General features: G+C 47.8%; 2 protein-coding genes across 3 annotated transcripts in view; both read right to left on the bottom strand.

The window, feature by feature from the left end:
• The window catches only part of CMTR1 (cap methyltransferase 1), a 29,824-nt gene extending 23,006 nt beyond the window's left edge, over window positions 1-6,818 (bottom strand). The window contains exons 1-4 of one of the 2 annotated variants that reach the window (XM_078858462.1): window positions 6,230-6,818; window positions 3,355-3,503; window positions 2,440-2,598; window positions 744-836 (exon numbers count right to left, since the gene is read on the bottom strand). In XM_078858462.1, the coding sequence (XP_078714588.1) occupies window positions 744-836; window positions 2,440-2,598; window positions 3,355-3,503; window positions 6,230-6,443 (615 nt within the window). In that variant the 5' untranslated portion in view covers window positions 6,444-6,818. The remainder of the gene's footprint in view (window positions 1-743; window positions 837-2,439; window positions 2,599-3,354; window positions 3,504-6,229) is intronic. The other variant, XM_078858463.1, reaches the window with a different exon arrangement.
• Window positions 6,819-8,977: 2,159 nt separating this feature from the next.
• MGAT2 (alpha-1,6-mannosyl-glycoprotein 2-beta-N-acetylglucosaminyltransferase) lies at window positions 8,978-15,177 on the bottom strand. Its single transcript, XM_078857971.1, has 2 exons — window positions 15,060-15,177; window positions 8,978-11,000 (listed from the first exon to the last, which is right to left on the bottom strand). Exon 2 carries the CDS (start codon window positions 10,792-10,794, stop codon window positions 9,469-9,471), a length of 1,326 nt encoding a protein of 441 aa, XP_078714097.1. The 5' UTR covers window positions 10,795-11,000; window positions 15,060-15,177; the 3' UTR covers window positions 8,978-9,468.
• Window positions 15,178-25,678: the final 10,501 nt, after the last annotated feature.

Raw genomic sequence — 25,678 nt, 5'->3', positions numbered from 1 at the left:
TCAAAAACTGTAAATGTTGTGGATTCACTCTTCAACACACTGGTGGGCTAAAGTAGTGAACTATTTTGTCTTTTGTCAACGTGACACTTTTTTTGCCATGTCGGGTGGTGGAGGGTTACGACACATTTTTTATAAATAACGCGATCTAACCCAAAAACGTTTATTATGAATAATATTGGTCGCGAAAGCCCACGTGTTAAACTTGTATGTAATGTTTTTTTTTCAAGTCAGTAGTGACCATACTGATACTATCATCTCTCGACTCTTGAGAACCAGGTTTAATCACAGGTGGCTGAAACCAGCTACTCAGAAAATCAGCGGTGCCAACTAAGCACTCTGACCCAGAGGTCACAACCGGGTACCCGATACCCGTACCCGATACCCGGCTACCCATTCCCGGCCGGGTACGGGTACCCGTTTGCGACCCTGGTGCGGCCGGGTACGGGTACGGGTAGACCGTGAGTCACTGGTGAGTAACTGTTTGTCACTCATTTCCCAACGTCTTGTCTCTTCTCACAATTCAAGTTCCTAGAATCAACCCACCCGCGCCTGCAACATGGCTTCATCCCAGAGGTCGCAATCAGGCACCCGATACCCGTACCCTACCCGTACCCGGCCGGGTACGGGTACGGGTACCCGTTTGCGACCCTGGTGCGGCCGGGTACGGGTAAGGAATCAAAACCCGTTTGCGACCTCTGCTCTGACCTCTCAACCATCCGGCCACCTCACAACTGTGTCCTTACCGGCCCAAATTGCATCCACCGCTGCAGGTGCTCGGCGATGGGCGGAGGCTCGCTGCTCTCTGGAAGCCACTTCACCTGCTCGTCCGCACTGGGCTGAAGCAGACAATGCAGCCGTAAAACAACAACGACGATGACAATAGCCATCACGTCTGGCTACGGCCAATGAGGAAACATATGAACCCTTTCCCATTCCAATGACATACGTGTACGTCCAATTCCAGAATCTCAATAAAAAAAAATAACTATATCAGTACGTCTTCAGGTCGGAAGACGTACCGAGACTCGCACAAGGACATTCTAAAGGGCGTGGCACAGTTTGGCGCCAGTTATTATAGAGTGCGGTCGTGTCGCTACAGTTCTCTGCGGTGAGTACAGTACAATGTCTTTAAAAACATAGGTGCTATGCCTTTAAATAAAAAGTAACGCTAATTGCTTAAGTGTTCCAAGACAGTGAATGGGAACCAACCCTGCAATTTGCAGACGTCTCGGAATGGGACAGGGTGAAGAATACTGCTGCAACAGACTTCTGCAAATCCTCGCAGAAATTAATTGAATCCGGACCTCTCATCCTGGAATGCAAAAAGAATGCTGGGTAATGTAAATACACCAGTGGCACCTGATCGATGCGCAAATTAGCAGTGAAGAGAGATTTTGAGTCTAGTGAGGTCACATGCATTGACTATGCCCATTTTTTTATTCTGTTCGTTTTTGTTTCCTATTTACATTCCAACTGTGCTAAAAGGCATCATGTCAAACTGAATTTTCTTTAAGAGAAATACATTCTCACAGAGAGCAATGTGAAGCCCTGTATCAAAGAAAGGCCCCAAAAGATGACGTCACTATGTTCAAAGTAATTTCAATAGACCTCTTTATCCACACTAGGGACACACATTTTGATGCCCTGAGAAGATGAATCGTCACATCAATCGATTCTAAACATGTATGGCTTGAGATGGAACAAGAGTAATTAGTTGCAAAAATATATGTAATGTGATTGGTTCTTTTTTTCTTCAATTACTACGAACGGGGCTGAAACTATCAACTCGCTACAGCTGAGAATTGGTTTAATCATGGGCGGCTGTCCAAATTCGAACCCAGAATCTCAGCTGTGCCAGCTCACTGCTCTGACATTTTAGCCAACTGACCACCTTCACCTATGGCCACTTTTTAATGCAGACGAATGCACAAGTGCACGGCCATCTCTACAGTAACACTGCCACACTATGGTGATGTATTAATACTTGTATACTACTAAAATAGCAGTAACTAAACCAGAGCTAACTTAGCATGACTTCTTTGGCATTTGATTTCCGTCAATAATTGTAATATCGTCAGGTGGCTTTACACGAAATGTAATATTGTGTAAAGCCACCGGACCACTTTCCCCTCATCTTCCAAACGATCAGTTGAACAGTTCCTCATGCAGGCAAATCTAAGGCAATCCCTTCTGACAACCACTGTCTTTTTGGAAGCAACTCTTAGAAAACTAAATCAACAATGAATGGACCCCTTGATGGACTCAGGCATTGTTCCAGATAAGCGGCATACTGGGCATTTAATGCATACAAATTCTGAATCAAGCATACTATTTAAACATAATGTACCACAAAAATATGAATATTGCTATACAGCTAGTGTTTGTATGCAAGAATAGGCACTGACACATGCCGGAGAGAGGACGTTCGGTAATGCATACCTCAGGCTCACTCCTCCAGTCGATCTCTAGGCTTCCCTCGAAGCCGGGCAGCGTGAGGCCCAATCCACGTCGACCTCGCTGCGTGGACGCCTCGATGATTTCCTTGCGGCCCTGGCCATGCTTGCCCAGGCCCTCACCTTCACGGAAGCCCATCTTGGCCTAAAGCAACAGAATCACGATGACGACAACAGCACGGCATGGTGGCGGACGGGTGAGCACGCATTGAGAGTAAAGAAACCTCACCTAAGACGATGTTGCAATTGAGCTAGTGCATTGGAGCAATATTTCCCAAACCCCTCTCAATGACATTAAGACGTTTCCATCATGCAGAACTACTGCAACAAGCTAGGCACCAGCGAATTGCCTGGGAAGATGTCAGAGAACTACTTCAAGTCACTTCTATATACCTTTTTTTCCACACTAGAGTACACCTTATATATATACCCTCCCATGTGTTTATAAAATGTCAAACTAAAAATTTTCAACATTCAGGAACAATGTAAAGATATCCGGTGAATATTGTGTTCAAGCATGCATGATATCAGGTAAACGTAAACAAACCAACTTTCACGTGGGTAAATTCAAATGTCATAAGTAGATGTAGTCAAATGTGTCAAACTGAATTAAATGTATCATACCTTGACCACTATACCTCCAGAGGTGTCTGAATTAAGATCAAACTCTTCAAGCCTAATTTTAATACAGAACCTAAAGAATAAATGGCCAGTGTATCTTGCCTAAACGATCTAATATTTATTTTATCATAGCACCACCAACATCACAGGCTTCTCATGTTTCTACGACGCAAGGTTTCCAGGTCACTCGGCATCACATGTCGTTTCGAGACACTGGGGCCCATGATCAGCAAGGTATAGCACAGAATGTGACCGAGCCCAGAGGCATCCTACGCCTCACCATGAGCCTCTGTGAGACGGAGTTGTAGATCGGTAACGCAGAGGTGGTGGGCCCGGTGCTGCTGCTGCTGCTGCTACCGCTGCCATCCCCACCGGCGCCCAACATGGGCCTCTCGTTCTCCTCATCCTCGTCACCGCTGCTTGTGGACTCTGCCAACACACCACCACCTCTCGTCAGATTTTCTCCCTCCAAAAATGTTCCTTATTGAAACAAAATATTGCGTCGTTAGTCTTGACCACCAGCCATCATTACAAAGTCATGTTCAAGCTCATTTACTTGTCGAATGAGTGCATTACCAAGCATGTACCTTTAAGACGGTTTCAATACGTGCGATATCCCTTCCTTGGTTAAATTAGTGAGATGCGAGGTCTCGATAGTGGTCCTGGCACATTGGGGGTTTATGCAGAAATATGTTTTTGGAGATCTCTTTGGATTTATAACAGAAGAGACATAGACAACAGATAGAGATGTAGCGTGATGAGAGAAGAGTTAGATAACACATGGATTAGAAATGAACTAATTATCATTATTGCTGTTTGAGCTGATATGATCCTTAAATAGTTTTTCCCATGCATCAGGTGCGACTTGAAACTGCTTGAGGCCACATGCGTGTTCTTGTCTGCTTATTCCTTTTGAGCCACCACTGAGAAGAGGCAATGGAGAACCCCGGACCGATGCCTCAGCCAGAGGACTGCTGCAGACAGACCTCTCATCTTGGGAGATGGGGCAATGCGTGACAGAGGCCAGTGGGAGGCATGAGTCTAGAAGACAGGCGACGGCGTGACTGACAGCGAGCATGGATGGAGAGGTAAACAAAACACGATGACTGCGCCTGCCATTCGGTACATTCTCGTGACATCCCAGCGGTTCGTACGATGGCAACTGCAGCCTCTACTACATTGTAGGGCTTTCGCCGCTGTGCCGCACGGATCTCCGATGTTGTTTGCGGGTTGCACACCGTGCGTGGTCGGCGCTACGTCCAACAGCGACAGGTCCTGAAGGTTTCTGGCGCGTGCAGCGAAACCTTCGGACATCGCGCCAATTTCCAGGACAAACCCTCGTCAACCCACACGGCAAGCCACCGTCGCGCCGTGGTGGCAACTCCACATTGGTGGTGGTGGGGGGTGGCAACTCCACATTGGTGGTGGGGGGGGTGGCAACTCCACATTGGTGGTGGGGGGGGGTGGCAACTCCACATTGGTGGGGGGGGGGTGGCAACTCCACATTGGTGGTGGGGGGGTGTGGCAACTCCACATTGGTGGTGGGGGGGGTGGCAACTCCACATTGGTGGTGGGGGGGTGTGGCAACTCCACATTGGTGGTGGGGGGGGTGGCAACTCCACATTGGTGGGGGGGGGGTGGCAACTCCACATTGGTGGGGGGGGGGGGGGCAACTCCACATTGGTGGTGGGGGGGGTGGCAACTCCACATTGGTGGTGGGGGGGGGGGTGGCAACTCCACATTGGTGGGGGGGGGTGGCAACTCCACATTGGTGGTGGGGGGGGGTGGCAACTCCACATTGGTGGTGGGGGGGGGGGTGGCAACTCCACATTGGTGGGAGGGGTGGCAACTCCACATTGGTGGTGGGGGGGGGGTGGCAACTCCACATTGGTGGGGGGGGGGTGGAAACTCCACATTGGTGGGGGGGGGTGGCAACTCCACATTGGTGGTGGGGGGGGGTGGCAACTCCACATTGGTGGGAGGGGTGGCAACTCCACATTGGTGGTGGGGGGGGGGGTGGCAACTCCACATTGGTGGTGGGGGGGGGTGGCAACTCCACATTGGTGGGGGGGGGTGGAAACTCCACATTGGTGGTGGGGGGGGGTGGCAACTCCACATTGGTGGTGGGAGGGGTGGCAACTCCACATTGGTGGTGGGGGGGGGGTGGCAACTCCACATTGGTGGTGGGGGGGGGGTGGCAACTCCACATTGGTGGTGGGGGGGGGGTGGCAACTCCACATTGGTGGGGGGGGGGTGGAAACTCCACATTGGTGGTGGGAGGGGTGGCAACTCCACATTGGTGGTGGGGGGGGGGGGGGGTGGCAACTCCACATTGGTGGTGGGGGGGGGTGGAAACTCCACATTGGTGGTGGGGGGGGGGTGGCAACTCCACATTGGTGTTGGGGGGGTGGTGGCAACTCCACATTGGTGGTGGGGGGGTGGTGGCAACTCCACATTGGTGGTGGGGGGGGGGTGGCAACTCCACATTGGTGGTGGGGGGGGGTGGAAACTCCACATTGGTGGTGGGGGGGGGGTGGCAACTCCACATTGGTGTTGGGGGGGTGGTGGCAACTCCACATTGGTGGTGGGGGGGGGGTGGCAACTCCACATTGGTGTTGGGGGGGTGGTGGCAACTCCACATTGGTGGTGGGGGGGGGGTGGAAACTCCACATTGGTGGTGGGGGGGGTGGTGGCAACTCCACATTGGTGGTGGGGGGGTGGTGGCAACTCCACATTGGTGGTGGGGGGGGGTGGAAACTCCACATTGGTGGTGGGGGGGGGGTGGCAACTCCACATTGGTGGTGGGGGGGGGGTGGCAACTCCACATTGGTGGTGGGGGGGGGGTGGAAACTCCACATTGGTGGTGGGGGGGTGGTGGCAACTCCACATTGGTGGTGGGGGGGTGGTGGCAACTCCACATTGGTGGTGGGGGGGGGGTGGCAACTCCACATTGGTGGTGGCTTTAGCAACTCCACGTTCCCGTGTCGGGCACACCACACCACACCAACCCCTCCTCCTCCATCACGTCTCACACGAGTTCTTGAGTCGACAACGAACATTGCTAGCGAGACTGGATCCTGTGGAGAGGAAGGACGAGGGAGGGAGAGAGGGAGTGGAGGGGAGAGGAGTGGAGGGGGTCGGTGTTTGACTCTCACCCGCCGCGCTGTTCAGGGGCTGCTGGGCTCGAAGTGACGGCGCCGTCGCCGCCACGGGGCCGCCGCCTCCGTCTCCCGCCGCCGTCCCGGGCGGCCCCGTGGCGCTCAACGCGACTCGCTTCGCCGCAGGCTCTCTCTCGTCCTCCTCATCCTCCTCCTCTTCATCACCACCACCACAACCACCCTGCCCCTCCTCCTTCAGGCGTCGCCTCATGGCGCCGTCTCGCCGTTATTTTTTCGGGCAAGTCGGGGAGGGAGGTAGGGAGGGAGGTAGAACGAGGACACGGACACGCACAGAACAAACACCGAGAAGCCCCCCGGCGTCTCCCGCCTAACCAGCCCCACAGGACAGGGCTCGTTTCTCTCCACCACCACCACAGCCACCACCACCACAAACCCCTTCCCGCCCGCCGCTTTCAACGCGGCGACGATCGCGCCTCCGTCGACACGGCGGCGAGCCCGCACGCCATCATACGTAGGGGCATTTGGCCGCGTGTCCACCGCCTGTGTTAAACAATCGACGAGGCCCTTGTGTTGTGTGTGGGATGGGGGTTGGGGGCGCTAGAGAGCCGCTGGCAAATTCGGTTGCTGCGTCATCGAAACGAGCAACTCGATAAGAGTTGCTTCGGCTCCCCTACCCCCACGTAATATGGCCGCCCGTGGTATCGGCTCGTTAACCCCCCACCCACCCCCCACCCACAACACCCCCCACCCACCCCCACCCACAACACCCCCACCCCCACCCACAACACACCCCCACCCCCACAACACACAACGCCTGCAATGATGTAGAGCAACAACAGTGGCCACTCGTTGTTTTCGTGTGGCCCGTGTCCCACTGTGAGGTTGTACCCCTCCCCCGGTTTCTTCGTCGTGGTTTTCGTTGGCATGAGCCAAGCTAGCGCCGGGGAGAGCATGTTTTGCATGTGGGGCATGACTCCACCACACACGTGGCTTCTACACATAGACTTCGCTGATGAGCCCCAATGAAAATGACACCGGTCCACAGTTATCTAGGCATCACTGCTGCTTGCAAGTGGTCACATTTGCTCAAATCGATTTTGATGGTGACCCAAGACAAGACAACCAACAGTGCAAGTTCTCCAGGAAACGCAACTGTTATTTGCACGAAATACACATTGTCCGTTTTTACTTTTTTTTTTACACAATTGTCACGTGTTGCATGAAACGAGTGAAAGGGATCTGCCACTTGTGGAAGATGTAACATTGTATAATCATTGTAGTGTCAGGTGGGGGCCCCATTTGGATGTATTTTGAAAAGGGAGACGTACAATTAAAAAAAAACCTAATTATTTTGTTTGTGTTTAATGTAATATTTGAATGACGAATTATAAAACCCAGAAATGAATTTGCAGGTACGCCGATTATAACAACATGCCTGGTTTATTCAAGCAAAGCCTCGCCAAGTGTCAAGACTTGTTTTCAGGAGGGACCTGCATTTGAGATGTTTAGACAATTGCATTATCGTGGCTTCTACGAGAAAGCCTGGAAAGACCCCACCACATACGAGGGCATAACCCAAAGCTCTGCACAGATTCAAGAGTCCAAATGTTGTATTGGCATCTCATGACCACCTCGCAGCCCAAGCCTAAAAACACATTGTAATGAACTATAGAGTATTTCCCATGGAAGTACTAACCAGGCTCAAACCTGCTGAACTTTTAGGATCTGATAACATCTGGCACACTCAGTGTGATGTGGTTATACGTTAGAGCCAAACACAACCAAATTATTTTTTGTAAAAGAGGTGGAAGCCTATTTAGGCTATTTGAAAGGGAACCTAGGGAACACTATACAATAGGGGCATTATTTAGTCGTTTTTTTCATACGTTTGGATATTTGACGCCTTTTTTGAACGGAAGTCAAACTTGTTACATTCATGTCGAGACTTCACAGTTCCCTTCATAAGGAAAATAGTCTATTCAATACAACCTGTGTTCTAAACTGCAAAAGGCACAGTACAGAGTTTGTGCAATGTCTTGTTGCACACAGCCACGTGTCTCCTTAATAGCGACAATGTTCACACCTAAAAGGAAGTCAATGCAGTCTTAGAAGCAAGACATTTGCTATTGGTCAATTTCCCACTGCCACACAAAGCAGACATGTATACGAAGGAGTTACCTGCTCAGCAATCTCATTCCTGCCCAACTGGTTTAATATCTCCCAACACATATATGGTGCAGTCCTTTACAGGGGCGGATCAGTGACGCGGTGAGTTAGCACGCTGCGCTAGGAACCCTGCAAACAGTTTGAGTCCCGGGCACGGCTAACATCAGTGGCGAGTGTTATCCCTTTACAAACCGGCACTGACCCACGTGGTTAAGTATGATAACATAAAAACAGACATTCATGGGTAGGCCTTCATCTATTTGTGAATTAATAGGCTGGAATATTTTATTTTAATAACTTACGTAATGTATTTCCAGGCATGAGTATATACGCTTATAATGTAATCTCTTTGTTTCACCGTTTGTATTTACGAGCAAAGAGCATTTTAGGCTTCTTGCTATGGAGTACAAACTGACGGCCTCAAAACTGTACAGCCACCCATGAGGCACATACGTGCAGAAAGGATGCCAGCAAATACAGCCACCAACTGTTGAGATAGCTTTGTCGTGGACGTGCAACCGCCCGCGCATTGGAAAATGTCTTGGACCCCTGCCACATCCAAAAGAAGTCTGAATGATGTCCATCCGGCTCTTGCGAAGAGGAGGCAAATCCTTGCCAGAGGAGTCAATGACACAAACCTTGTGTACCACTTTCCAGTTCAAATTTATTTTGCTGGAATCACCTACATTATATAAGAACATACCAAAAAAATATTTAACACCAATCATTTGGCCATTACCTTATGCCACTTTACCTTTATACCCATTTACAACACACCATGTAATGTAGGAAAATGACAGCTGTCAATTTGAAAGTTTTTTTCATATAAAGAGAAAATCATTACTTGTGCTAACACCAATTAATGTATGTTTTACATTTTTCAGTTATAACAACACAGAATCAGGCAAAGGATGGATTTAAACTGTAACAAAACAATTGAAAAACAAAATAAGAATATTAAGGGTGGGGGGAGATGAGAATGGAGTAGTGGAACAACATTGGTCCCTCACACACATGAAAAATGTTTCTTTTTGTTCTCAATTGACACCCAGACATGGCTTTCCAGAACGGGAGAATTCAAGACAATTGCTCCTGCTCCTCTGTTCAACTCAGCGCAGCTGTCTGTAGCTCTGGCAGAGCGCGTGGTCTCGCTTGTCACCCCAGCCACCGTTGACAGTGTGGGGGTTGATGGGCGACACATAGTGCATCTGCAGGATTTGCAGGGCGGCTGGGTAAAGGTGCGGCGCATTGGCGGCCACGTGCTCCGCGAGGCGGCGGGCCTCCCCCTCGGCGTCGCACGGGCCCTGGTGGTGCATGCCGCAGCCGCCCGTGTGGCACACGCGCGGAGCCTGCAGCACCAGCGCCTTGAGCGGGTGCGGCAGGCAGGCCACCGTCAGGTGCTGCAGCGTCCAGTCCCAGTTGTAGTCGTCGTACGTGCAGAATTCCTGCGTGCAGGCCAGCAGGCGCTTGTACGTCAGCCGTCCGATGGCCATGCCCATGTTGTGCCGCGATGACTGCCAGGGCAGCCCCTCAAGCTTGTCGCTTTTGCCCTCAAAGTTGTCCACCATGTCGTAGGAGCCCAGGCTCAGTATGTCGCAGTCGGGGCACTCGCGCTTCTGCATGTCCCACATCTTCTGCAGGACGACGTAGAAGTCGGGCAGTAGATAGTGGTCCTCCTCGATGAGCAGCACGAGGCCGTCGTGGGCGTTGATGGCGTTCAAGCGGTCCCACACGAAGTGCAACTTCCACCACCAGTGGTGCTTGGTCTGCGTGAAGACGGCCTCGCGATAGTGGGCGTATTTATCTGGGAACTCGGCATTGTTGCACTTCAGCCGACGAGCTTCTTCCAGGGAGATGTCCCGGGGACAGTCATTGGGGTCCTGTCCCGGGAACTCGTTAGGGTAGACCTGCAGACTGAACGGGAAGAAGATCTGCAGCACGCGGCAGAAGTCAATGGTGCGCACGACCTCGTTCACCTCCTCTGATATGTAGTCGTGGCTCAGTACAAGCAGCACCTCCTCAATCCTCTGGGCTTTTCTCAGCGACTCCACTAGCAGCTTGAGGTGCTGTGGGCGGTTGTGAACTTGCACCAGGATGACCAGCCCATCCTTAGCTGGAGCCTTGATTTTTTCAGAGTTTCTGATGAACTGGTAAAAGTTTTGGTAGTATATGTACTTTTTCAGCTCCTTTGACGTATTTTTCACACCAATTTTCACGTCGAAAAAATTAGATGACACGTTGTCACGACCTCGGAAATAGTCATATTCATCTCGATCTTCGGATAAAATCCGGTTCTGCTCAGTCGCTACTGCATTTTTCGGACTTTCGCGAGGGGCCTGCTTCCGCGCTTTCGTGACGTTCCACGTAGCAATGCCGGCCACGGTTAGCAGCACAAACAAAATGGCCACCTTCCTCTTGTGTATTCGGAACCTCATTTCCAACAGGATTTGACCACCCTTGGCTGGGCCCTTCCGCTACTGAGCCCTGCTGCCACCGGGCCACGCGAGGCTCCGGGGTAACGCAAATAGTGCCGTTAGCCCTCGAGCTGGGTATACAGGAGCCGGGGGGACACCTGCATCACCGCACAGCTCAGGGGAGCACCCAGCTCTACATCAACCCAGGTCAGCATCCGGCCTCAGTTCTGAAACGTGAACACAAACAACAAACAGAATGTGTGATTATCAGGTGCTATAAGCATTGGCCCAAGAAAAATGCTTCGAGGGAAAACATTAAAAACAAGCAACATAAACAATAACCAGCGTGCTTGTTTAAAATTAAAAACAAGCACGCAGGACACACTTTACCACAGATCACTCAAGACATTAAAGGGCTCTGCAACTAATAAATATAAAGATAGCCCCTACAGGATATATTACAGGCCTCCTGTTACATCTATACAATTAAAAGTCTGTGGGCTTATTTTGGCCATTTCACGCACAGTATTGCATACCAGCTCGTACCAAGTATAATCAATAGCCATTGAGAATTACGATGGTTACTGTGCTGTTCTGGTATAGGCAGAGGGAAAATGTGTGCAGTCCCATATAGCTGGTGTGGAGAATGTGCACTTGTAGACTGTTCATTAACGTGATATAGCAGCTGTTTACACAGCACTTCCTAACAAATGTAGTCTTTGTTGATACTGATCAAGCAATAGAGGAAAAAAAAACGAGATATATCTGCACATATAGTTGGCAAATAATAAAGCATTGCTTCATTGATTAAATTAAATCGTCATGCTCATTATACTGTACATGCATCGAATTATGTGCAATGATTCATAACGAATTTTCTGAAATCCACAACGTTCATAACTGTGCATGTTGCACAAAGCCACGTAATAAAACAACTTGTGACTGCCACGTGCTGCCTTTTGAACTTGAATTTTACTCGCTTACCCTACCCCAAGCCCATCCTTCATACGTCAGTGTAAGCGCTATGATATATGCTGTATAATAAAACAAGAGTGGAGCAGAAGTGCAGTGGTTAGTGCATTGCACTACGAACCCAGCGAACTCGGTTCAATTCCAAGCCATAGCTAACATCAGTGACGAGTGATATCTCCTCCTTCACCAAGCCGCACTGGCCAGCATGGTGAAGTATGGTCAAACAACGTCCCTCACCCCGTCTCGGGCCAGGTGGCCTTCCATCCAGGAGTGGATTGACAAAGGGCTGTACATTATTCGGAGAACAACTTAAATTTTGGTAGAACATTGTGAACGACTCTTTCCCGTACCATTGGTATACTTAGCGGCATTGGTTTATCAGGGTACATCTTGCTGCTGAAACCCTGTTTGCATTGCATTCTAAACATGTGACAGGAAGGTGCGTGTGTCAATAGATTTAATATAATTTACTGTCCAGTATTTTATTTAAAAGATTTTAACAAACCCTTTACCTGTAAAATTATACATTTATAAGATTACACGTATAATTGTGGGTCGGGACTATTCCTACGGGATGCTTAACAACAATTTAAACATTAAACTTTCACGGCCAGCACCTTGACTTGCTAAAACAATCTCACGAGTGATCCTGTGACGCATTATAGACCAACCACACACACAGCTATCGAAAGGCTGATCACATTACTCCCGTGTGCAAATCTAGCACCAGATGCTGTCCTCTGTACCTACAGAGGGCCAGAAAAAGGACCTTTTACGACCAGTTCGGAGCCAAATGAAACTGATAGTCTTTTTTGAAAGGAGATCTGGATTTCAGTAAGTATTGTACAACGATGAGAATATCACAATAGTGCATTTAAACACAATGGGATACAGCGGCGTTGCAGAGTGAATGTCCTTGCCACAGCTACTACGTCAGTGGCTAGCGATGTACAGTATAACCGGTTCTCGCAACCACCTTCCCCAGCCTGTACTGACCTGTGTGATGAAGTATGGTTAAACCCCAACGACCGACGTGGCAAGGGGGAGGCCTTCAATCCCGAAGTGGTTTGACAAGAGGATCCCATTTTTGTTTAATTAAACAAAATTATATAACTAACGATGGACACGCACACACAAATTATATTTAAAACAATCATAACTACAAGTTTGATCACATAAACACCCTCATTGTGGGATAAGTTACTCTTCCCACTGCTTGTAATTCATGGCATTATTAGGATTCTGGGTCACAATTAAATCCACGAATCGTTTGAATGATAGTGCCTCTAATGGCTGGCATAATATACACCCATTAGATACCACAAGCGGTATCAAATGAAAAAACGTGGACACTCTCGCGCGATGCGATGCTTGATTATGAATGTAATCATCAATGTCGATCAACTGATCGATGCATTCCACCCGTCAACAGTAATCCAAAGTCGAAACAGCGGACAAAGTGGACCTTGGTATAGGAATGTTTACTCACCACCACTGTAAGCTATTTAATCAAGAATGGAGATTAACACCACCTAATATTCATGCAAGTGTTGGGCCTACAACCAAATGATCATAAATACACTGATATCATAAAATCTCTGAAGCTAAGCAGATTTGACCCTGGTCAGTACTTGGCTGGATGACCTGCCAGGGCTTGCCACGTGTTGTAGGCGTGTGGTTACAATGTGTATTGCAAGTGCTGAGTCTCTCCCGTCGTTTGTGTGGTGGGTATTCTCTGGGCACCCTGGTTTTATCCCACACGAAGCCATAAACGAACATGAATTTTACTGGCCAAGGATTTCAATGTCGCAGGAACCTCCTGAAAAAGTGTATTGAGACTCGACTGACACTTGTAATGCTACTTACCTACCTAGACTTTCCCAGGTACAATACAGTAATTGGCAATACAAATGTGTCGTGCACACTTTCACACTATGACAATGACGCCAGCACGAGATAATCACTCAAACCTTGTTCAACAGCGGAGTCATTAAACGAAAAAAGCAATCTTCGTTGCACTGTCACCGTATCTACTGATCTCGCCCCACCTTGCAACATTCTAACCACGCGTTAAGTGCTGTGCCAACAGCTGCTGCATTGACAAAGTTTCACTGCTTCGTTTTACAAGCACCACCACCATTACTGCGATTAATAAGCAAGCCCGACTGTTGATGACTCTGTGAATGTCAAATCCGGTCTGGACTTTGCTTGCATTTAACCAATGTTGCTGAAAATATTTACTCCCACTGGGCGGTGTGGCTAATGGGATGTGTACAAGAAGAAAACCCGACTTGATTTTTTATGTGGAGAGACGGATATGGAAAATAGGCGTATTTTAAAAAAATTTGGGGATTTATGTGACATTGGTAAGTCCAGGTTACTGATCTGATGGTTCACATCAACTCCCATTCAAGGCCCACGCGGTAAGATCATGGGACCAATTTGACCCCATCAAATCAGTCGTACCCTTCCTTGCCTGAACTCCCTGATAATATTCAATAGAAAGCAATTAATTGACAGGCATGCACGCTCAGTTAACGCGATATATCGACACGCATCAGAACTGTAATGCCATGCATTATTTAAAAGACAATTTGTAACAAAGGGTATATGAGTTTGAAATGACATTGTAGCCTCAACGTCATCAACTAACGCATCACAACTACTGTATGAACTGTAGATCTAGCTATTGCCCAGATCGGGATAATACTAAAAGTGTGAGTTACGTGATTATGGTCATCATCATCATCAGTCTCAACATCATCACCACTAGAAATCGTTTTCATTACAATCCTCATGACTGTCACCATACAATATATCATCACTATGACAACTAAAACCCCTATCATCATCATCATCAAGCGCGTTGGTAAGCATCCTCGAAGATCGATAACGATACGAACATCACCGTCAAGATCACTACGGACGTCACTGCCGTGATCACCAGCATCATTAACACCGCCGACAGCTTCAGCAGCATCAAAAAGCGCCCACATCACCAACACAACCAACGACCATCATCAACCATCCATCATCACACACGATCACCACCACCACTCCCCCCCCCCCCCCCCCCCCATTATCACCATCCTCACCACCACCCCCATCCTCACCCTCATCCTCACCATCAACACCAACCCACCACCACCAACCCACCACCATCAGGTGCACACCACCAAACTCGCCCATCGCGGGGCCGTCTACGCCCAGAAGCAGCGTCCGTCCGCGACTTCCACCACTCGCGTCGCGACCAAACCGCACTGACACAACACACACCACGACGACAACAACAACACACACACAGCCACACTTACCCGTGGTCACAATGCCGATCTTGAACGAGAGAACGAGACGAGAGAACGAGACGAGAGAGAGAGAGAGAGCGGCCCTCCCTCACCTGAGCGGGCTGCGGCTCGCGGAGGCGCCGAGCGTGCCAATGAATCGAGGCCGCGGCGGCTTCCGCCTACGTCACGAGTCAGAGGCCTCGCAGCGGGGGGAGGCGCGCACATGGCCCCCACCAAGACACCTTCAGTGTCAGCGGTGTGTGTCACACGCGTACAGAGGGCCCAGCAAGGCACCTTCAGTGTGCTCGGTGTGTCACGTGTACAGAGGGCCCAGCAAGGCACCTTCAGTGTCAGCGGTGTGTCACGTGTACAGAGGGCCCAGCAAGGCACCTTCAGTGTCAGCGGTGTGTGAACACGTGTACAGAGGGCCCAGCAAGGCACCTTCAGTGTGCTCGGTGTGTCACACGCACAGAGGGCCCACCAAGGCACCTTCAGTGTCAGCGGTGTGTCACACGTGTACAGAGGGCCCAGCAAGGCACCTTCAGTGTCAGCGGTGTGTCACACGTGTACAGAGGGCCCAGCAAGGCACCTTCAGTGTCAGCGGTGTGTCACGCGTGTACAGAGGGCCCAGCAAGGCACCTTCAGTGTCAGCGGTGTGTCACACGTACAGAGGGCCCAGCAAGGCACCTTCAGTGTCAGCGGTGTGTCACACGCGTACAGAGGGCCCACCAAGGCACCGTCAGCCTCAGCGGTGTGTCACACGCACATGATCCACTAAGGGATCGTAAGTTTGCTTGGAGTGTCACACGCACAGGACCCCCACCTAGGAAGGTACCGTCAGTCTGCTCGAGTCTCACGCACAGAGGGCCCACCAAGGCAACCATCAGTCTGCTCGGTGTGTCACGCGCACAGGGCCCACCAAGGCATCGTCGTTCTCGGCAGAGTGTCACACGCACATAGCCCACCAAGGCATCGTCAGTCTACTCGAGTCTCACACGCACATGGCCGACAAGGCATCGCGACATCTTCACAAGAGTCAAAATTCACAAGGGGCCCCAAGGCATCGGTGACTCTACTCGAGTCAAAATGCACAGGGACCACAAGGCATCGTGACTTTCCAAAAGTCAAAATGCACAAGGGCCACAATACATTGTGACTTTACTAGAGTCCACGCACAGAGCACACAAGGTGTCATGACTTCGGGAAAACAAAATACACGGGCTACAAGGCATCATGACTTTACCCTCAAAGCAGTGTGACATTAATAGAGTCCACTACATTGGGGCCACAAGTCACCGTAACGTTACTAGCCCAAGACACAGGTACCAATAATACCTGATTAGCGTCCAGAGAAACAAGGTCTACATAGCATCGAGATTTAAGTAATAGTAATACGAGGCATCGCAACTATTTAGTAAAATGCAGTAACACTTCAGTCAAAATACATCAGGGCTACAAGGCATCGTGACTATTCATACGGTACTGTACTTAAATACTAAGAGTCCAAAGACGCAGGGTAAATAAAAGAGTGAGGTTACTAGAGACGGGTAATGTATAGCACAAGTAGAGTTACAGCCACGGGGTTTAAAAGGCTTCAACAATGATTCATAGCAAGGAACCGTTTCAGAGCTATTCATGCGTTATAATAAAAATCAGAAAATAGTCAACTTCGTCAGCTCCAATTAATTGTTTTATTTTACAGTTCTGGGTCTGCTTGCTTGAAACAAATTCTGCGTGATAATATCGGGATGTAAGGCCCCATAGGCTGATGGACTAAAACACAAAATGTATTCATGTTGAGACTCAGGATGGGGTTCTGCAGGATGGGGTGTTAATGTTTTTGTACAGCCGAGGTCAAAGCCGCATTATTTTGGCAGTGATGTTGTAATCCCCTTACAATATTGAACTTGGACATTTGTTTTTGCTGAGCATGGGCGAAAATTCCCTATACCCCTTTCCATCCAGAGTCCATTCCAGACTTCAATACAAGGGTATACGGACTTCTCGCCCATCGTATTGATCGCACCTCCCAATAAAACACTTTTTTTATTGGCGAGGCTGCTGCTGCGTTGGCAGTGATGCACAAAGCACAAATAACAAAAATTCAACACATCCGTCAATACCACTGCCTTAAATAGGAATACAATATATAATGGGAGACGTTACAGCCAATACCCCTTTTTGATTATTCTGCATTTATCGGCAACTGTAATATACTTGGCACGTGGCCGGCCGACATCTCGAGCAGGGGCACGTTTGAAGTGGTTGGCATTGGATGAGGGCAGCAAATGTCCCCTTGACGAAGATGGCAACGAGAGGGACTTCACATCCCGTTGGACGCACAGCCCCAAAATCCACGGGCGCGTGTCGCGTTTGGTGCACACATCCATGCGCTCGAGCAGGCGACGCGATGATGGGTCAACGTGCGCGCCCTCTATTGGCGGCCACAAACACGTGGCTCGCTCTTCGCAATCGATGACTGCTGACACGCGAGAGTTATCAATCCAAATGTGTGGCAGGAAAATTCATAAAATGTTGTCTCGTGTTTTTTTTTGTACCGTCACGTTTATTTGGTTTAAAGTTTTTTTTCCTGTTTTTTTTTTACAAGTTTATCTTCTTTCATCGGTCTATGCATTTGCATGCAAGTTGCATTTCACGAGACAAACATCTAATCATTACACACGCGATTCGATTATTGTAAATGTGAGCCGTAGATAATTAATTACTGGCCAAATCGTTCTTCGCATGGCTGATCTTGATGTAGAGCAACAGATATCATATTACACTGACGTGGTTGAGCCAGATAATGGCATCAGTAGTAGCGAAGTGGTGAATCACTGTGATGCCTCTTTCGTCTTTATGAATCGGGCATTGAGTCGTGCTACTAGATTTGAAGCTTTCGTGACTGCAAGGATTCATACTCTTAGGTTTTTTCGGTAAAGTCACGTAGGTAAAAAAAAAAATCATAAAATAATAATAATAATAAATGAAAACTCAATCAAATCACGACGTTTCGGAGGCAACACAAGTCTCCGTCTCCAGGCGGGACTGTCACAGCTAAATTTATTGTATCAATTTCGATTTAAAGCTTTCGTGACTGCAGGGATTCATCTTCTTGGTTCTTTCGGTAAAGTCACGTAGAATGGAAATAATAAAATAATTAAAATAAAACATAATAAAATAAATTCTCACGACGTGACTTTACCGAAAGAACCAAGAAGATGAGCCAAATATACCCTGGATGTAGATTTGCTGGTGAGCCTCTATACCATGGGTGTAGTTTTGCTGGAGTTTCTCTATACAATGGGTGTAGTTTTGCTGGAGTTTCTCTATACAATGGGTGTAGTTTTTCTCTAGAGCCTTGGGTGCAGTTTTGCTGGAGGTTACACGCTTTGTGGACCACGTGTTTTTTTTTTACCCAACAAAATGCCAACAGATCGGGTCGGGACGCCGGCTGTGTGACGCGCCCGCCCGTGTGGCCGTGTTGGGGCTGACGGTAGGGGTCTCTCTACTCGTGGGAGCTCAAGCGAGGCCCTCAGCTGGAGCAGTGTTTACCCAAACCTTTGTTGGCACGCGGACTGTCACTGTCAGCCCACGACGTTACGTGGCGGTCCATCATGCATCAAGAACACATTTTTTGCATTTACAGTACGGTACTCTATAAGCCATGAAAACTATTCACTTGCTTCTTATTGTCGAATCTGAATAGGTGCGCTTTGGGCAGTGAATATATGATTTTGTAAAATGAAAAGCGCGGAGTTCCGAGGACCACTTCCCACGAACTTGTATCCATCAGTAGTCCGTGGACCGCAGATTCAGACCCACTGCTCTTGGAAGAGGTGGGAGAAACTCACGCTTTACTCCACCACACGACGTGGTGTACCCGTTAATACTGCTGGCTGGATAGATGTGGGGGGGGGGGGGGGGCGTTAAGAAACGTGCCCATGTTATCCACTGCCATGCCGGGAGATCAAACTGATTTGATGAGCCACTACGAAAACAAAGCGATACAAACGATTGTATTGAGACTAAATCTCCTGTGTCTCTCGTAATATCACTGCTTTATTAACTCATTCAGACGCTGTCTTTCCGACAGACCTGTTCTTCACCTGAGGACGGCTGTTTGCGTTGTGGCCGAAACGTCGTGAGAAGTATTTTATTATGTTAAATTTTTATTATTGTATTATTTCCCTTCTACGTGACTTTACAGAAAGAACCAAGAAGATGAATCCCTACAGTCACGAAAGCTTTAAATCAAAATTTTACTCTGTGTTGTTTTACTCATAGTTTGTAGACAATACTACGTCGGTCTTCTCGTTTGTGCTGATGACTCTCTAATTCGTCTTCCGTATAATGGGAGAAGCATACAACGGGACGTCTGGTTTGCCGATCCACACAGTGGCTTCGGGGCTCCTTCGGAAACTAAACAATGAAGCTCCAGGAGGCGGAGCGAAACTACGAGCAGCGAATTTGTCAATACACTGCTGGAAGAGGGCCTTCCCATGGTAACTTCATAAACTCCCAGCACGTGGAGCGAAATATTGGAAATCGTGTCAAACAATAATCGGTGCAAGCTGAGCAGAAAGTCAAGAGACACACGGTCTATCGTTGGCGATGTGAATTTCAACCCGTGCATGGACTCGTCTATTACTATAGTAATAATGGCGTTTGTCATTCGATGGCATGCATACGTGAATTTATATCATCACGGCCATATAGCATCTTCATCAACATTAGCATCGTCGTCACTATCATCAAGCTGTAGGAGGGTTAATATCTCGTGAATAATTCCGGAGTCCATTAACCCCACCTCTTTCCACCGGGGAATATTTTTCACAGATTATCCCCGGACAGTTTTGGGTGAAAGGCAGTCATCGACATCATTGAAATGATGTTATTTGCCAGCCTGCTAAAAATGTAACAATGCCTTTGCCGTACGTGATATGTTCGCAAAAGAAATGACAACATGTGCAGTAAAACAATTTCAAGGCTTTACAACAAAGAACAATTTTAATTAACCGCAAATAAATAAGTCAACAAGCCACATCGCCTCGATTCGTCAAAGGTAGATTTGCGCTGGCTCTTCTGATTGCTGTGGCCAAACAACCACAACAGCAAGAGGCACACGTAGTATCCACCTACATGCACAGCAACATCAATATTCGCACGCGTCATTATACACACAGCGATGTCACGTAATAACCTTTCTATTTCCGCTTGTCATAGTTCAGAGGTGCAACCTATGAATTATTAAAGCTATGATGTCATACGTCATAATTCGTGTCTTTCACGCAAGCAGGACACGTGTGATAAGTACACAAGCTCGGCCATGCCCGTTGTGGGTCGAGTAAAAGTCGATTGGCTATGCGCACGCTGCTGTTCCTAGGCGCAGGGTCCCTAACAGAGGTCGCAACCGGGTACCCGATACCCGTACCCTACCCGATACCCGGCCGTTTGCGACCCTGGTGCGGCCGGGTACGGGTACGGGTAGGCCGTGAGTCACTGGTGAGTCACCGTTTGTCACTCATTTCGGGTAGGGTACGGGTAGGGAACGGCTACCCTGGTGTGGCCGGGTACGGGTAAGGAATCAAAACCCGTTTGCGACCTCTGGTCCCTAAGCTTCAGTCCTCTCGACCACCCCACGGTTGAGCCTTCAGAGTTTACCCAGCGCTCCAGTAAGCGAGTCTGAACATTCGTTACCGAGCACTCTTTGTATGATGGGTTCAGTCCATCACGAACGCGCCGCGCCGATCACACCCAGGGTCGGCTGTTAGGAGCTACAACGTTCTAAGTCTGTTGCAAGATTGTCTCAAACTCAAGGATGGATGCTGAACATCTGCGACGGGGGAATTGGGTCCAGGTATTGGGGCCAGAGACCCTGGAACTGCGTTTGCCGTACGGAAACAAGGATTACCCCCTTTCAAGTATTAATACAAATAAAAAAAAGTTATACGCTGCACGTGTCTGAGAATGTGCGTACACGTGTGTGTGTGTGCGTTCCACGTGGCATCTCCAGCATCCATTCAAACGAATCAAGAGCCATCCTCTGCGCCACGTGGGGCGCGTTTAACAATCATCGGGCGCGTGAAGCGTGTTACGACTTTGCATCGGAAAGGAGGGACATTTGGTTAACTTGGTATAGAAGACGCGCTGTGGTGGGAATGGAGTGTGAGAGGGAGCCGTTGTGGTGACACACCGAGCTGGTTATTTGAAGCAGCGTTTGGTGTAGATGATCGCAAACACGACACGATCGTGTACCCATTCATCCGTGTTCAAGATCGTGGGATTTGCACTGCTAAGCCAGACAAGTTACTGCTTGTCGCATGTCTTATATAGAGCATCTAAAAAAAACCTCATCAAGGAAATGAACGACAAACGCTGTGTAGAAGATGTTCCCATACAGGAGGAGCCGTGTTCTCTGATGATTAAAATTCGGCGTGGGAAGGCAGAAAGGTGGTGTTTTAATTAGTGTTAATGAAAATAGCAGGCACAGAGACAGTAGCAACACAGAGCCGTGCATGATAGCGCCTGTACGACCAAGTCCTCCTGAGTTGAATGCGCCACGATCTCATCACATCTTGGACGCTAAGCGGGGTTGAACCCGTTGAGTATTTTGATGGATGTGTGACTTGGTGGTGTAGGCCTGAGAAGCAAAGTGGCCATGAGATGGTGGTGGATTAATGAATCTGTCTGTGCGGAGCTTTTTACGTCGAAACGGCCAAACATCCCAACGCGTGGCAAGTCATTCCTGAAATTGAGTGACGGGTCTCTGCGAGGCTTTCCTGGATAAATAAACGACATTTATAATATGTATTATTAGATTCCATTGGGCCAATGTGGCTAGACAGATGTGGGGCCGCGGGATGCAGGATTCATGGGTGTCCAGAGATTTCAAAAATACATCTCACCGTGGGATCATTACTTCCATAATTCACCACCGCATCGTAGATCAACAAAGCCACCAAACATTTTCAAAGGCGACCTCTACCCCATTCCCCATCGCTCCCCGCCCCCGAAATGAGAGGCGAGATACATACTGTATTGATGTTCACTCTGGCCCCATGAGTCGCCTGCAGAGACGGGTCACGCCACACCATCTGAACACCCCGTGGGGCTACCACGGCTAAGCCACCAGTGTTGTAGCCCAGTAAACAGGGGACGTTGGCATGTGGTTGGTTGCAACAGTTGGACCAACGTTCACCCAACGTTCCATCTTTAACTCGGTGAGCATCTCAGTCGTGATCTTGTGAAGATTACTGAAGACCAAACAACAACGAAATACACATTATTTTGTGATCTAATTAAGGCTTTAAAAATCTCGTCATCATCACCATCAACACGACCTTCTAACATAAATTTATCATAACTATTTAATTAAAGTACAAACACTGTATGCGGTTATCTCGCTCTCAAATGAAATACTGTACACGTTTACCTAAAGATGCACACACTTGAACACATACAGACATGAATTTGATACTTGTAGAACTCGGATTATGCATTGTAACTACTGTATAGTGTATACAGGCTATGACAATTTCAGGAAAAATTATCCACTACTATGGACAATGAAATAGCCTGACGTTTTGGGCAATGGCACTTCTTTAAAGCAAAAGCGGTTCATAGTTGGCGATCACACTTTACACTCTGACGCCTTTAAAGTAAAATAACAATAGTTACGTATTTTAATTGACTTATGAACAGTTTTCCTTGAACATATACCGATTAACAAACACTCCAAGATAAATACCCACCTAGACTTGTATAAATAAAATATAAACAATGTACAGCCCTTTATCAATCCACTGCTGGATGAAGGCCTCCCTTCACCGAGTTATCCACACTTCATTGTAAGTGCTATTCTGTTAGTTTAACACCTAAGAGGCTTTCGCGACAAATATTATTCATTATAGAGGGTTTTTGGGTTAGATCGCATAAATATAACTGTGTCCATATTCTTTGGGTCTTTCGGTAAAGTCACGTAGATAGGTTCAAATTAGGTTCAAATTAATACAAATTAAATTAACAAAAAACTATGACGATCGCTTGTGTTGTGATCGAAACGTCGTAGTTTTTTGTTTATTTTATTTTTATTAATTTGAACCTATCTACGTGACTTTACCAAAAGACCCAAAGAATATGAATTCCTGCAGTCACGAAAGCTTTAAGTCAAGATTTATAAATGTGTCGTTAAACCCACCACCACCCGACATAGCCAATTAGTAAGGTTTGTCCCGTAAACAAAACATGCCAATTCGTTACTAGTTCAGCACACTGGTGTTGTGGTTTTACGCTTTTACAACCTACTACTCAAATTGTAAATGTTGTGGATTTACGCTCCAACACACCGGTGTGCTGATCTAATAACGAATTGGCATGTTTTGTTACCGTGACACACCTTATACATTGGCTGTGTCGGGTGGAGGCGGGTTTAACGACACATTTATATTTACGAGATCTAACCCCAAAAAACCCTCGATTATTGATGCGATTGTGTTATTGTCGGTGTTCCACATCTCAGTTTACTCATGTAACTGTAACGCGTAGACACGGGGAGCCTTTCAATGACATTCCGGCGCAAGGCTATGCTTGCTCATGATTATACATTCCATATTTTAACATTCTATATTTCAACAATATATTTCACACGTGTGCCGCTGTTGAGTAACACCAATGTCACGGTGACATTCAGACAGGTGTCTTAGCCACGGCTGAAACGATGAAAATGTAAAACATCTATCCATCTAAAACCCTGTGTGAAAAAAGGTGATGACCTTATTTTTTAAATCCATTTTACGTCACGTGACGACTGTTCCAACATTTCACTTTGTAAATACGGTAAATACATTACCTTGCATCATAAAAACAATAAACTTGACTCAAAACTGGCAGTTTTTTGTGCCCTTAAAAAAAACTTGCATTCATGTACAAATTTGCGCTAGTTGACTGATGTGTTTGGCTGGTGGTGGAGGGTCTTGGCAACACAGATCATCACTGCCACTTTTTAACCAAAAATAATAATCAATGGTGAATCAACCTTTCCACTGTAAGTCATGTCCTCTCACCTCAGCAGATATTATTCAATGACGTGCCGCTATTAAAGCGGTGTTTCAAATAAGAATCGATTATTTATTTGTATTAACGTTATGAATAAAACACACCGCAAGTGGCTGCTGTTGGGGTCATTCGAACATGAACATCACGTACTGGCTCGAGAATCAGCGAATAGGAGCATCGTCACATCTATAGTTGTGACTGATGAGAGTTCCTACACTTGCGTGAATTGTGCACATTCACAATGTTTGTAAGCAAACGAGCACACCCACGTAGGCAACACAAAGAAAAACATTCCCCCTATAGCCTCAACAGACTGTTGGGGCAAGTGCTGTTCGCGAGCACCTATGAATGCCGGCACGAAACAAGAGGGGGTGAGTGGCCAACACCACACCTGGCCGCTTTTGTCTCCCCAGGGCTGATGTTTACATGCCGCATTAGGTAATGAGTCGACCTAGGGGAGGCCCAGGATCGGTTCAGATATTCGTCACCTATGTCGGCTGTCACCGGCAATTGAATACGGCTCACCGTAGTGTGCACGTGTGTGCCCTCGACGCGCACGCACGTGCATGTACTTGTATCCAGCAGCATAATGATTAAAATAGGACACAGGTCCAAAAAGCCTCCCCATACCGTCTCCAACCCAGCTCCTATTCCCGAGATTCCACCCAGGGGATGCCAAATCTGTCATTGCTGTTCAAGTGCACTCCGACACAAAGACAAAGATCCCCCTTATAGACTTTCGCAGATTGCTGCAGCAAGTGCTGCTCGTGGGTGACACGCACACAATCACACGTGAGGTCAAAGAGTATCTGTACATTTAAATGATGAGACCTCCTTTGCCGGTAGCAAGATACAGCAATAGGGTTTTACCCTTTTATCTGGCACCAAAACTGACACCTTTATACAAGGGATCATGTTTGCAATAACCACAACACAAGCAGTCAAAATGCAAACAAAAAGAGACAACTCTGATAATGATATGCACTGTCCTTTAAATTGAGTGAATCCCTTGTATAAAGGTGTCAGTTCTGGTGCCAGATAAAAGGGTAAAAACCTATTACTATATCTTGCTACTGGTAAAGGAGGTCTCATAGTGTAATTGCTTACCCCGAGCTCTCAGTACTCTGATGGTGCATTGTCTTTGAGTTGTACGCCTTTTGGCGTCATCTGATCCAACACCAGTGGAGACGAGGCTCTAAGAAAAGCCGTCTCGGGTGTGGACCAATCAACTTCAAGGACAGTGCATATCATTATCAGAGTTGTCTCTTTTTGTTTGCATCTTGACTGCTTGTGTTGTGGTTATTGCAAACATGATCCCTTGTATAAAGGTGTCAGTTTTTGTGCCAGATAAAAGGGTAAAAACCGATTACAGTATCTGTAAAGCCATGTAGATTGTCTAGAGCAGGCTATGCCAGTGAGCACACGTTAAGACCAGGGAGGTGAACTGGAGATGGCAATATAGCAAGTTGGTTCACGTACGTGGGGCTTCTCCTGCACTCGAGTAGCTCCTCACATGGACAAACACTGGCTGCACTACAATCGGAAAACAATCCAATGCGGTGCGATTCAGTGGGGCTCTCCAGCATAAACGT

Source organism: Lampetra fluviatilis, chromosome 7, assembly GCF_964198595.1.
Source record: "Lampetra fluviatilis chromosome 7, kcLamFluv1.1, whole genome shotgun sequence".
NCBI classification, from domain to species: domain Eukaryota; kingdom Metazoa; phylum Chordata; class Hyperoartia; order Petromyzontiformes; family Petromyzontidae; genus Lampetra; species Lampetra fluviatilis.
This window is presented reverse-complemented; position numbering and strand designations above follow the sequence as displayed.